Consider the following 15,390-nt stretch of genomic DNA (forward strand, 5'->3'; position numbering starts at 1 on the left):
ATTTTTTTTTTCTTTTCAAATGTCATATCTAACTTTTCGTTTCAAAGATTTTTTTATATAGTCCTCGAAAAGATCTTTGCAGATTTTCTTCGTCATTTAATTTTTTTTTTATTGTGGAAATTACGTCATAAAGTACAATTTTTATATGGGTGTTAGGGGTTGATATTTGGATGTGGTATATCCATTAATTTCTTAAGGTTAATTAGTCTTTTATCTAGTACTCTCAAAATACAACAGAAGAGAGAGAGAGAGAGAGAGAGAGAGAGGAGAGAGAGAGAGAGAGGAGAGAGGAGAGAGAGAGAGAGAGAGAGAGAGAGAGAGAGAGAGCCGTAATATTAATTTTTATGTATATTGGTTTTCATCTGAATCTTGTTTCTCCGCCACTTGATCATCTATCTATCCTCTATCTATCTATCTATACATATATATATATATATATATATATATATATATATATATAGAGAGAGAGAGAGAGAGAGAGAGAGAGAGAGATAATATATATATATATACATATATATATGTGTGTGTGTGTGTTTGTGTGTGTCTGTGTGTGTGTGTGCGCTAGCGTTGTGCGTGTGTATTTAAACCAATTATCGGGAAAAAGGAATTTGGTTATAATAGCCTGAGGAAGTTTGAAGGAAAACAACGAACAACTTCCGTCGATAACACGTCCAAATACTTCAACGACATGGATGTGCAGAAAAAAATGCGTTCCGTCGCTTTTTTGGGTCAAGCTTTCAAAAACCAAAGCCCGTCTACATTCAGTTGAAAAACTTTCACCGATTTATCAATAATTCGTTAACCTGTCTCGCTCTCGAAACTAATTCTCGATGCCATGCAGCGCAGAAATTCAATACGGAATTTTTCGAAGCACCGAATTTATAGAATTCTGTTTCTTTCCCTGTTTTTCATTGGCTGCTCTGTCCTATTTCTGACAGACATCCTGTAAAAGTTAAACATTCCATAAAACTAATGGATTCTATATCATTATGATTTGGTGGAAGAGTACGATGAGGCACTTATATATACATCACATTTAAGCTAAGGTCATTCTTTTCTTTGCTTTAACATTCCACTTCGCGAAAATTTAACAAAGGACTGGTTTTCATCTTTTATTTGACATAATAATAATAATAATAATAATAATAATAATAATAATAATAATATAAACTTTTATTACAATTCGATTGCTCATTATTGCTATGGCAACAATTTACATAGATTCACCATTGCTACCTATATATGGTATCATGATCTTAAGTAAAGCAACCTCCATTAAGGTCTTAATAAACAATTGACATCACTTCGTCCCTCTCCGTTCAGGAACTATTGTTCGTTGTGATTTGGTAGCGATTTCTGATGTAATGAGTATGTAGCTTATAACGAATCGTGAAGTTATAACAAGATAATATATCAAATAATATCAATTATAAACTCCGGAAGAAAGGTGCAATCTGATATAACAGAGATGCATGACCAAAAAAATAAACAAAAAAAAAAAAAACATGTTCAATAGATTACTTATGTAAAGAAAAATAATTTACGCTAATAACAGAGAGAGAGAGAGAGAGAGAGAGGAGAGAGAGAGCGAGAGAGGAGAGGAGAGAGAGAGAGAGAGAGAGAGAGAGAGAGAGAATATCCCTGGAAATAGGCCGTAGATGGCAGATGAATAAATTACATCGAGTCCTTAGAGATTTTCCTTCCGTTGTATTAAGAAATATGAATGAGATTCGAAGCCATCAGTTATTCATTTTGCAATTGCTGCAATGGTCAGATGTAAAATTTCTCTCTCTCTCTCTCTCTCTCTCTCTCTCTCTCTCTCTCTCTCTCTCTCTCTCTCTCTCTCTCTCTCTCTCTCTCTCTTTCATTGGAAGTACTCTACACAGCAACTTATAGAATTCTCCTGTTTTAAGTCAATAACACTTTCCGGCCACTATTTTGACGTTCGACAATTATACGATTCAGCCTGCGGAAAGAGAAAGATATGTTTCCATCTAATTAGAAATACGAGGAATACACCAGAAAAAATCAGATTAACGTCAGCCAATCTATGAGTCAACTACATCATTTTCGTGGGGCAGTGACGTTAAAACAAGGGTTCGAACATTACCGAAATTATCATTACCGGTACATTTGCGAAGTTGATATATTTTTACCAATTTTATACCGGTTTATTGTTAAATATATATATATATATATATATATATATATATATATATATATATATTATATATATATATATATATATATATATATATATATAACAGATTTATAACCCTTTCTCCAACATTCTAAGACTCGATAGAAAAAGTTGGTTCCATCCTTATCCCTCTTCGTCTTCTTGTTGGTCCAATGAATGCCATTTCAAAATAAGCGATGTACTCTGATGGTAAATCGCAGTCGCCAGACAATTCAATAAATCCTTCTACAATGTCAGTTAAAAGAAGGAAAGCTAATGAGGAAAAACGTCTAATCTTCAAATTAAATACGCCATCTTCTCTATCACGTTTGTCTTAGCCTTAGGTCACATATTTTCCTAAAACAAAGACTGCGATAAATGAAATAGACGTGAACTTATTGTTACATCTGGAAACTTCTCTACAAACGCTTTCTGGGCTCCTTTTCAGTCAGTTAACAAAGAGCTTGGATTAAGTTGCGGTTGAGTTGCAATAAAAATGTGAATAGACGAACGTAAGTTTCCTTTGTCATACCAAGAAGCAGGACAAAAATTCTGGGAATACTAAATGCACCTTCTTGAATATAGATACAATACAGCTGATATATTGATAGACTTTTCTCTAAAAGTACCATCTGCTGGCCAGTTAGGAAAACTAACCAAATCTTCTAAGACATCTTCAGTCGCAAATATAAGTATTCTTTTCCTCGTCATCGATACCAGAATCAATGCAAGGAACTCATCTCCAGTTGCAAGAAAACAGTAGGATTACGTTATCTCAAAGTTATTCCTTTGCTGTGGATTTGGTGGTGCATTTTGAGCTTTTGTCTCCATCGACGTACATTCTTACAATTGATGATAATGCTGTCATGTGGATCATTGTAAACAGGATCTTCCTTAGCGATCGTTCCTCTGATTAGACTTCTTGCTAGTTCGCATGGTGAAACTGAAATACTTTTTAATTAGCACATAATTTCTTGTGCTGTAATTTTAGAAGTTGAAGGTCCATGGTTGTGCTCATTACATCGTGTTGTAATGGAATAATTAACTTTGCTTTGCAAATATCGCTCTACACATCTCCAATATGTTTTTGTTTCATCAGCATTTTTCTTATGGAAGTGGTTGCTGTAATTTCATCTGCAATAAAAAATTTGCACCAATGTTAGATTTCCTAATTTTGGCCAAGGGTTTTGCTTAATTTTTTAAATGATAAAATCTAGAATGTAGTAGATAGTTTCAGTCCACGCTGCATGAGTAAACTAAATTACTGTTTGCTTTGACAAAAATAAAAAAAAAACCACTAAGCCTTTGTCAAATGTTATCTATACTACCTATTTGCTTGTCAAAAGCTACTAAATGTATTTGTATACCGTTATGGTAACTACATATTTGCTTGTGTAGAGCTGTGAAATGTATTGGTTTTCAATTAACTATTGCAAGCAATGGTTGAACGCATACTATTGAAAAGAATAAGTGTAGAGCTGTTAGATAGCGGTAATGTATAATTAGCTATAGCAAGTAACTGTTGTTAAGTATGTTCTTGAATGTAAAATGTACTCTGAAAAAAGTTTATAGAGACGCATGTGTCCCTGCCACCACATGAATATATATATATATATATATATATATATATATATATATATATATATATATATAATTATATATATATATATATATATATATATATATATATATATATATATATTATATATATATATGTATATATATATAGTATTGAGAGAGAGAGAGAGAGATGAGGAGAGAGAGAGAGAGAGAGAGGAGAGAGAGAGAGAGAGAGAGAGATTGAGAGAGAGAGAGAGAATTACTCTTCCAGCATAGACACAACTTCACCACGCAGATCCAACATTTTTTTCACGTACACGTTTCCAATCTCTAAAAAAATCCTCGTCATGTGTCAGTCGGTCCCTTTAGCAAATTTAGTATTTTGCATTTATCGCTAAACCCAGCTGTCTGTAATTATTTGCAACTTTGATCCTGTACATTTGGTGGAAATACGACGGGAAATGAAACAACATACACGCAAACGTTTATGCTGATCAGTTTATGAAGTTTGCATTGTATATGAAACTGCTGTTGAAACTCTGTAATAAATGGCACACGTTCGAACTTATACAGGAAGCGATGAAAAGCATATGTGAACCGTCATTGGAATTGCAATATCTTGATTATTTATATCTTATTAATTTTACTCAACGTTATTGGCGGATGGTGGAAGGGAAAGAATTTACGCAGCCAAGATCAGAATATTGCCATTACAGTACTGACGATTTCATAACGTTTGAAAGATATATTAATAAATAATCTGCCTTATATAATAAAGAACAAGTGCCTGGGTATATTTCTCACCACCTTCTCACCAGAGCCAGCTAGAGTTTCAAGCCTGTCAGTCGCCCCTGCTTCAGAAACTGTCTCCACTGCTGGCGATCTTTAAACAGCTTGCTTCTTCAATCTTTTGTAAATTCATCCCTCTCCTCAATCCTCTCTCATTATTTTCCATCCACCTCATCTTCGGCCTACCAATTAATCTTCTGCCTAGGGGTCTCCATTCCAAGTGTTTCCTTGGATATCGTTTTTCTTCATTCTTTTGACGTGTCCAAACCACCAAAGTTGTCCTTTTTCAAAAAGTCCAAATTCCTCTACTCCAAATTCTCTCCTAATTTCTTCACTTGGAAGTTTATCCAGTCTTGTGACACATTTTATCAATATCAGATACCTTCATTTCTGTTGCCCTGGAGCTGCCGTTTAGTCGTTGATGTTAACGTCCAAGACTTATGGCAATAGGTTAGAATTTGCCTCAGTATGGAGATGTATGTAAGAGTTTTTACTTTATGGCTGGAATATATATATATATATATATATATATATTATATATATATATATATATATATATATATATATAATATATTCGTTAACGCTCAGTGCATTGCAAAACGTATAACTACTCGGTCTCTCCCCATCCCTTGGGTAGGTGAAGAGGAGTAGTCTTACCCTGGTGAGAGGTGGTGCGTGTGTGTGCAAATCTATATAACCAGTGGTCATTTTATGGCGGGTCGCTTACACTAGTGAAATGATAGAAAGTAGTTAAATTACAGTACAATCGAACAGGCATATAAAGTGTATTTGTCCAGGGTAACCCAGTGGCTTCCATGTGACTCACAACCTCATTCCTAAATCCAGTGTTCTAATCGATCACAGTGAGGCCTGAAAGATAAAAGAACCTCAGTCCAAATTTGTCTTTTGGGAACAGACACAGCTATTGTGTTGTAAGTGGTATTTGCCACAATGCTAAGTACTTGAGCCAAAGCAATCCGGGGTGATTGGCAGTGTGTCACAATGAGACACGAGGGACAAATAGAATGAGTTACCATGACAGGGACAATTCCATTCTAGCAGCATCAGAGGACGGGGGATTATCTTCAAGCATTTTGTGCTGCAAGGGAAAATACGCGATAACTATTAGGTAGAGACATGGTGGGTTTTTGATTGTTTACAACGGAATTATTCAGCCAATTGTATATCTGATCCCCACAGTGTTAGAGTCAGCAATAATGGGCCTTCAACTGGGATTTCTGATCATGCTTTAATTTAGTGAAAAATTAAGGCTGGGAATGGTTTCCTTGATAAGTCATACATCTGTGATATATATATTATATATATATATATAATATATATATATATATATATGTATATATATATGTATATATATATATATATATATATATATATATATATATACATATATATATGTATATATATATATATGTATATATATATATATATATATATATATATATATATATATATATATATATATGTATATATATATATATATATATATATATATATATATATATATATATATATGAGTGTGTGTGAGACATTCGAAAATTATCTTTCAACTTAAATAGGTCACTGTTATATGAATAAGAAGCATTGTTTTTTTTTCTTTAATAAAAATTTTGCAAATATAATTGATATGCGTAAGTCCTCAGGGGTTATGAACTACCATATCAAGGAGAAAACCTATTTCATTGACAATTGTATACGTGCATATTTACAGAAATAAGAGAAATATCATCAATGAAAAGTTATAGATCATATTGGCCTGGGAATATTTATACTCAGCTAATAGTGGTCTCATAGTGTATATTATACTTTTTGTTCAACACTGGATCGTAAATGGAGGGTATACCCTTCAATCTGCTCATTTTGGTGTATAGTAGACTTAATGATTACTTTTTTTTTGTATAAAAAAGGACATTGTCACTTACTGTCAGTGATAAAATTGCCCTTTTATCGTAAAAAAATGTTTTCTAACATTTGTTAGCGAAAGTAATCAACTGTTCCCTAGTTTTCAATCGTGACAATCTAACAACCTTCTGGTATGGTTTATAAATCCCTTGATTAGGATGAGGTTCGCATTATTGGTCTTGACTTTCAGTGCTGCTTTCGAACGTGTTAATCATGGGGCCTTGTTTCCAAATATAAGCATATATGATCGTTGGAGTATTTCTTAACATTATTCTTGATCTTTTAATTTTCTTAATGTATGTGGCTTGGCTTCAAAAATAAGCATTTTGCTTATATATGATGCTACTTTCTTGCATAGACCCCATCACCTCAGATTGGATCTGTCATAACAGAATACCTTAACAGAGTTCTAGCTAAAATTGGTCTATGGTGGGCTAAAGTTAAACCCTAACGAAACTTAACTTTGATTGCAAGTAGGTCCATGGCATTGCAGCCTACCCACACACACACACACACACACATTTAATTTGCAATGAGTCTTATTTCCAAATACGCAAATGCTTTATATATTGTGAAAAAAACCCTTCAAGATTATATATACCTCCCTCTCTCCTGAAGATATGTAAGTTATTCATTTTGCCTTGTATTGAATAATTTTCTCCAGGCAGATCTTCAGCTGCTAACACATCATTGCATTAAAAAAATAATTCCTCAAGCCGTTCAATTTCCTCATTTTTTATGCTGTATAAGAATTTTCGTAATTTTGGCCATTCCCCGCATTCTTGTCTCCATGGACTATAATATCCGCCACCTAGTAAGATTTATGAACTTAATTCTGACACTCCTATGCTTTTTTTCACTAGTCTCAGTACTATACAGTAATCTAAAAGTTTTATTTCGGCTGTGACATAATTTTGGAATGCTTATAAAACCTATGAAATCAAAATTTGGTGGAAAAGTATTTTTATGTTGTTGAGCGGTTGACATATTCCCGTCTCATACTTCATATGTTATATCATTAACCATCGATATATAAATTTTCTTTTCTCTTTTCTAGTAGATTTTCCCTTCATTTCTTTTCTGCACAAATAACTTTCCATATTGGGGTCCATGAGCATGTGGAATGTAATTTACAGCTTTGATAATAATTAATAATAATAATAATAATAATAATAATAATAATAATAATAATAATAATAATAATAATAATAATAACTGTCAGAATTTCAGCAGTATTGTATATCATAGCGATCAATGAATTCCATTCACGAACCTATTGTAAATAATACTCTCTCAAAGGGAAAAAGTCGTTAAGATAACTGAATATAAAGAAATGTTCAAATATATTATAGTTATGAACAAGTCAGTATTAAAAACAAGAGAGAAAAGGTTCAAACTCTGAATAAATCCAATCGTCAGTCGACGGAAAAAGAATATGGGACTCATGTGTGTTTGAGTGCATGTGTTCCCCTATTCGTCTTTTTCCCCTTGTAGAACCCAAAGATGTGACCATTCTAAGGCTTATGTGCTGATGGTGTTTGTATCCCCTCTGGTCAACCATCCAAGCACTAACCAGAACCAGCGTTTTGAAAAAAAAAAAAAACACCTTTACACCGAACGAGTTACAAAGTTTACGTGTTAGAGCATAGGTAAGTGTTCGTATGGAATGCTATTTAAACTTCTAAACGGTTGCGAACCCAGTTACATAAAGATAAGCACGAAAGAATTATTAACACCTTCATCAGGTGTTGTAAATGTTTTGCGTATGAGAGAACTTATAATGTTCTAGAAACTTTCGTAATATATGGTAATGAAAACAGAAGACCTCTAGATCTTGTTGCCGTCACAGAGAGAGAGAGAGAGAGAGAGAGGAGAGAGGAGAGAGAGAGAGAGATGAGAATTTCGTTTTTGTTAATAAAAACTGATGTAAGTAGAGTAAATTTTTTAGCAGAGAAGCTAGAGAGAGGAGAGAGAGAGAGAGAGAGAGAGAGAGAGGAGAGAGAGAGAGGAGGAGAGAGAGAGGAGGAGAGAGAGGGAGAGAGAGGAGGAGAGGAGAGAGAGAGAGAACTTTGTTTTCGTTGATAAAAACTGATGTAAGGAGAGGAATTTTTTTTAGCAAGAAGCTAGAAGAGAGAGAGAGAGAGAGAGAGAGAGAGGAGCGAGAGAGAGAGGAGAGATGAGAGAGAGGGAGAGAGAGAGAGAGAGAGATAATTTCGTTTTTGTTAATAAAAAACTGATGTAAGGAGAGTAAATTTTTTAGCAAGAAGCTAGAAGAGAGAGAGAGGAGGAGAGAGAGAGGGAGAGGAGAGAGGGAGGAGAGAGAGAGGAGAAGAGAGGAGAGGAGAGGAGAGGAGAGAGAGAACTTCGTTTTCGTTAATAAAAACTGATGTAAGGAGAGGAATTTTTTTAGCTAGAGAGAGAGAGAGAGGAGAGAGAGAGGAGAGGAGAGGAGAGGAGGAGAGGAGGAGAGAGGGGAGAGAGGGAGAGAGAGAGAGAGAGAATTTTGTTTTCGTTAATAAAAACTGGATGTAAGGAGAGTAAATTTTTTAGCAAAAATAGAGAGAGAGAGAGGAGGAGAGAGAGAGAGAGGAGAGAGGAGAGAGGAGAGAGAGGGAGAGAGAGGAGAGAGAGAGAGAGAGGAGAGAGAGAGGAGAGTTAGAGAACTTCGTATTTCGTTAATAAAAAACTGATGTAAGGAGAGGAATTTTTTTAGCTAGAGAGGAGAGGAGAGAGAGAGAGGAGAGAGAGAGGGGAGGAGAGAGAGGAGAGGGAGAGAGAGAGGAGAGAGGAATTTTGTTTTCGTTAATAAAAACTGATGTAAGGAGAGTAAATTTTTTTTAAGCAAAAATAGAGAGAGAGAGAGGAGAGAGGAGAGAGAGAGAGAGAGAGGAGAGAGAGATTTGCAAAGCATATTTTAAGAAGACATGTATGGTATCTAGTGAACTGATAAATAGAGAAAGATAAATAAACGGACTGATAGTTAGACTGGTAGACATATCACACAAAAAAAAATTGAGTACCTAAATTAGATGTCCAAATTCGTTATCCATATATGCAATTTAGAGCAAAATAAAATTCTTCATTTTCCGTAAAATATCAAGCTGAAATAGGATAGGCTTTTTCATTACCTGAAATAACCAAACGGAAATACCATTGATTTTTTTCTAATAATAGAAATTACAATACGGAAATTGAAGAGAATTTTTTATTGAAGCAAAATTATCGTAGGGAAATCATTCAGAATGTTCCATCCACAAAAATTTTGAAACGGAAATAGGATTGGATATTCTATTCACGTGATCATTATAAGGGAATAGAATTTTTCCAATCTCAGAAATTATTGCACAGAAATAAGTTTGAATTTTCCTTTAATAGGTAGTAGGTTGGTCAGGACACCAGCTGCCCGTTGAGATACTACCGCTAGAGAGTTATGGGGTCCTTTGACTGGCCAGACAGTACTACATTGGGTTCATCTCTCTGATTACGGTTCATTTTCCTTTTGCCTACACAAACCCCGAATAGTCTGGCCTATTCTTTACATATTCTCCTTTGTCCTTATACACCTGACAACACTGAGATTACCAAGCAATTCTTCTCCACCCAAGGGGTTAACTACTGCACTATAATTGTTCAGTTTCCACTTTCCTCTTGGTAAGGGTAGAAGTGACTCGTTACCTATGGTAAGCAGCTCTTCTAGGAGAAGGACACTCCAAAATCAAACCATTGTTCTCTAGTCTTGGGTAGTGCCATAGCCTCTGTACCATGATCTTCCACTCTCTTGGGTTAGAGTTCTCTTGCTTGAGGGTACACTCGGGCACACTCTTCTATCTTATGTCTCTTCCTCTTTTTTGTTAAAGTTTTGATAGATTATATAGGAAATATTAATTTAATGTTGTTGCTGTTCTTAGAATATTTTATTTTCCTTTTTTTCCTTTCCACACTGGGCTATTTTCCCTGTTGGGGCCCCTGGGCTTATAGCATCCTGCTTTTCCAACTAGGGTTGTAGCTAGCAAGTAATAATAATAATAATTATAATTTCGCCAACTGTCTCACAAAAACAGAATAGAATCAATTATTAATAGATATTATATGATGGAAAAGGATAAAATATATAATTTGCCAAAAATTCTCATACGGAATAGAACTTCTTACTTAGAATATCATCATACTGACCAGAGATTAGATTCCTCCTTGTGGATAATCATTCAGAAACTTAACACATTCATGTTAAAAATGCAGCGATCGGTCTCTTCCTTCTTTATAAAAATACCAGTATGAAAATAAAGATCATTCATTCTTTTCCCAAAATAGCATTAAAAAAATGATTAAGAGGGCTGGGATTGGAAGCTAATATTATGTGTGTATATACAGTATATATATATATATATATATATATATATATATATATATATATATATATATATATATATATATATACATACATCCATACATACATACATACATAAATACATACACACAGTTTATAATCATACCCATTAGGGACTTTGGATCGAGAATATAATTTGGCATTGCGTTCATCATTGTTTTGTGTTTGTGTATTTCTCTGTCATTAGAAACATCAGTAATAGTAGCAATCTTTTTAAGTTGGCATTTCCATTATGAATTTGATTAGTCATCAATTCTTTGAACTTCTCTGTCGGAAAGTTTTTATAAGTGCTTTCTAGCAAGGAAAACATTGTTGCTCCCTTAATAAGCTGAATGTTCTGAATTTGTAAGGTACCATCATCAACATTTATTCAAGTCCTGGTAGGCCTACTCACTAAATAATTTTCAAAGCTTATTATTTAATTTTTTTTTGCTTTAAAGTTTTTCCCATTATTGAAAAATGCTTTTTTAGTCCGTTCTCTGTGGATATACCAAGTTATACTTTTAACCAAATATCTGACCACAACTAATTGGCACTTGAGTATGGTTTACTATGGTATTCAATTAACCGTAGTCCAAAATATTGTATGTTTCCAGTGGCATTTTTAAAATTCGTATGAGAAGCTGGCCTTCTTACTCATTTTGAATGATAGTTTTATTTTTATTGGTTTCATTGTTAAGTTATCTATTAATTTTTGTTTTGTATCCTAAGTTAATAATTCTTTATTAAGCACATACTTATCAACATCAAATATCTACAGAAATATCCATTACAATACCATCTGGTAAATCAACGCCAGACGATGTCCTACCTGTATATAGGTGTGCCAGCATTGCCTCTGTACCAAAGGATGAGGACGACCCGGTCATTAAGCAGGTTAGACGTGACGTCACACGGTAGGCGGGCTCGTTCCTGAACCATGGCAGTGGCCGAAGCATACACAGCTGCGAAGGAGAAAGAGATAACAGTCAGTTACAGTCGCTTATGGCCAGGGCAAAAGATAGATACGTCAGTCAGAATGTTGACGACCTTTATGATAGATAACGGGTGGGGGATTGGAGTGGGAGGTTAGGAAAGGTCTGGGATGAGGGCGATCGGGGGTGGGGGGGGGGGGAAGATAATCATGGAAGTAACAGACAGATATATAATAGTTTATGACATTCGAGGCCGTATCGTGTCAATGCACCGACGTGGATTACCCGGTAGTGGAGCCAATCACAGTGCTGTAATAGTCTTATGAATGAGTTATTTTTTTTTTAACTATTACGAGTTTATGCACGCGCGATTACATTGAAGCGCTTTGTCAATTTCAATGGTTTATTTCGTATGCTACATTTGGCAGCATTATGATTAAGATTGCATTTCATTGGTATAACTATCAGAGGTAGAATAATCGCTGATTTAGGACATCATGCATACATGCACGCACGGGTACACACACGTGTGTGTATATATAAATATATATATATATATATATATATATATATATATATATATATATATATATATATATATATATATATATATATATGTATGTATGTATAATATATATATATATATATATATATATATATATATATATATATATATATATATATATAGATAGATAGATAGACACATGAATGAATAGATAGATATTATCATCAGCCGTTGCTAGTTTACTTCAGGACAATAGCTTCAGATATGACCATCCACTTTGGTCTTTTTATGGTTGTTCTATGCCAGTCTATACACGCAAAATTTCTTAGCTCGTCAATCTTGAATGTTCTCTTCCTTCCCCTGCTTCATCCTATATATATATATATATATATATATATATATATATATATATATATATATATATATATATATATATGTATATATATATACATACACATACACCATAAATGTCAATGTCTTGAAGAATATACTAGGCCTTATTATATAGGAACATCCCCTCACCAGCGAGAGTTTTAACTTTAATCAATGAATGAGGCTGACGCACTTCCCGTATACCTGAAAGTTATGGGAAATAGAAATGTTTTAGAATTTGCATTTAATAAATCGATTTCTGCTATTCAGTTGTGAGTGCGGTGTAAACCTTTAAAGCGAATACATTAAATGAAACAGCAATGAGACCATTTTTTTTGGGGGGGGGGGATACCTTTAATTTTCCGCTATTGTCTCCAAATTCAAGCCAAAAAAAAAAAAAAAAAAAAAAGTAAGCGAGTGAAATTCCATCCAGGTGAGACAGTTCTAAAGGATTGCTCTGTAAGATATACATCACCTTACTGTTCAAGCATACGAGTTGATGTACGCTTTTTGTGCAAAATAAGAGGGCAATACATTTCTTCCTGCAGAGTCTTGAAAAGGTAAGTAATTGAAATTCACCTTGCTGGAGGAATCCATAATTCTCACCCTGTGAGAAACAAGTGCCTCTTCCGCTTGATTCATGGCAGAGAACGCAAATAGTAAATATCTGGCTATCCTCTTAAGAAAAAAAATGTCCTTTAAGGGAGCATTGTCTCTCCCACATTAATCCAGGGAACTAGGATTAAATAAATTATAAATTCACACATGACATAACACACAAACAAAGAAATTAGACAAACAAGCACGCATATACATACGCATGCTCACACACAAAGATATATATATATATATATATATATATATATATATATATATATATATATAATTGTTTATGTATTTACGTCTGCCTAATTAATTGACAGTCCTTCTGTCATAACACACACATAGGTGTATACATTCATAACACACACACATACATACATATATATATATATATATATACAGACAGTCCCCAACTTACGAACACAATAGGGACCGAGAGTCTGTTCGTAAGTCGTATTGTTCGTAAGTCGTTAGTGCTAAATTTTGGTCTGGAGTAAGCGTAACCTAACTCAGATGTCTACGATTTTCAGCAGTAGAAGTCAACAAATAGCCCCATTTCATATAAAATAGGTTGTTACAAATATTTTACTTTATCATGTTACAGTAGTCTGTTTAATACTGTAAAGTTCAGTACAGTATGTTGTTTTATTATCCTGTACTGCACACTACATAATGGAAACTTGCACAAAAAATCGGCCATACATATGCACTGCATTTCTGAATCAGCTGACTTTTAAGTAAAATCGTAGTAAATATAGTGTACTGTACATTCAGTACAGTACTGTACATTAATTCCTTTTTAAATAAATGTACTGAAAGATATTTTATTGTTCCATTACCCAATTTTTTTTTGCCAGAAACTTACGTAAACAAGCGGCCATTTGCATTATGTACTGTACTGTAACGTTTACCTTTTCACGCTTATCAAATCAGCTGACTTGTACCATACTGTATTTACTGTATGTAACAGTACTGTGCATTTAACTGCTTCATGGTTGTTTTGCTATTGTTAAATAAAATGCAGAAGGATAGTTTACTGAATTGTTTTATTTTAATTTGGACCGACGGAATCATTCTTTGTAGAGTATACGTCACGTATCTTGTGACGTCATGTATTTGGCGGAAGAGCGCTGACAAACCGAATGATTTTCTTTCATTATGTTGCCGAGTAATCTTATTACAGCATTCCTATAATCGAAACACCGAGTAACGATATCAAGTGTTTTAGTGGTCTGTATCATTAGTTATGAGATTAGTACAACTTACCGTAAAGTTAAGAAAAAAAAAAGTCTGATGTTATATTTCTTCTGGCGGAAGGCGAGAGGCAAAGCAAGTGATTTTCTTCCGATCCGTTACTATTCCCATAATCGAAACATCGAATAAGGATATAAAGAATTTTTTAATATTTTTCAAAGAAATATGAAGACTTAACTGCATTAAAAATCAAAATACGGAGACAGACAGAGAGAGAGAGAGAGAGAGAGAGAGAGAGAGAGAGAGAGAGAGAGAGAGGGGGGGGGGGTTGCGTATTCCGTTTATAACTAATAATAAGGTCTATCAACGAACTGTATGGAAAATGTGATACCCTATAATATATTAGCGCTGTTGTAATATTCACTATGAAGAGATTTCGAATATCAAGAAAATTATATAAATCAGTGTTATTCGTACTATATGTGGGCATAATCGTAATACTGCAGCGTCACCTTGAGATCAGCTGATCTCCCAACCAAAAGTAAATCAAAAGTAATTGTTGATTATTGAAATGCTCAAGAAATTAAAAAAAAAAAATATGAACGTGCTTTAATAAACCATAATTAAACACAATAATGTCTAATGAAATATGAAGGCTTAATATTGAACGAAAAATTTAATACTGTATGAAGCTTTAGAATCAACTACCCATATGCGATTGACAGAGCGAGCACACACACACACAGAAAGAGCTACAACGATTTCGCATGATACCTAATAATAAGAACTGTAGGGAAACTGATTTTCTGTAACATATTGGCGCTGATGTAATATTCATCTTGAAGATATTTCTAATATGTTAATAAATAAAAAAAAAATGCCAAAAGTCTGATGACGTTATATTTCTTCTGACGGAAGGCGAGAGGCAAATCAAGTGGTTTTCTTCCGATCCGTTACTATTCCCTTA

At 34.0% G+C, this 15,390-nt stretch overlaps 1 protein-coding gene across 1 annotated transcript in view; it reads right to left on the minus strand.

Annotated features, from left to right (window-relative positions):
• The window catches only part of LOC137621901 (uncharacterized), a 341,038-nt gene extending 329,265 nt beyond the window's left edge, over nucleotides 1-11,773 (minus strand). The window contains exon 1 of the mRNA XM_068352405.1: nucleotides 11,647-11,773. Coding sequence (XP_068208506.1) covers nucleotides 11,647-11,756 — 110 coding nt within the window. The 5' untranslated portion in view covers nucleotides 11,757-11,773. The remainder of the gene's footprint in view (nucleotides 1-11,646) is intronic.
• Nucleotides 11,774-15,390: the final 3,617 nt, after the last annotated feature.

This window comes from Palaemon carinicauda, chromosome 28, assembly GCF_036898095.1.
Source record: "Palaemon carinicauda isolate YSFRI2023 chromosome 28, ASM3689809v2, whole genome shotgun sequence".
Taxonomy (NCBI): Eukaryota; Metazoa; Arthropoda; class Malacostraca; order Decapoda; family Palaemonidae; genus Palaemon; species Palaemon carinicauda.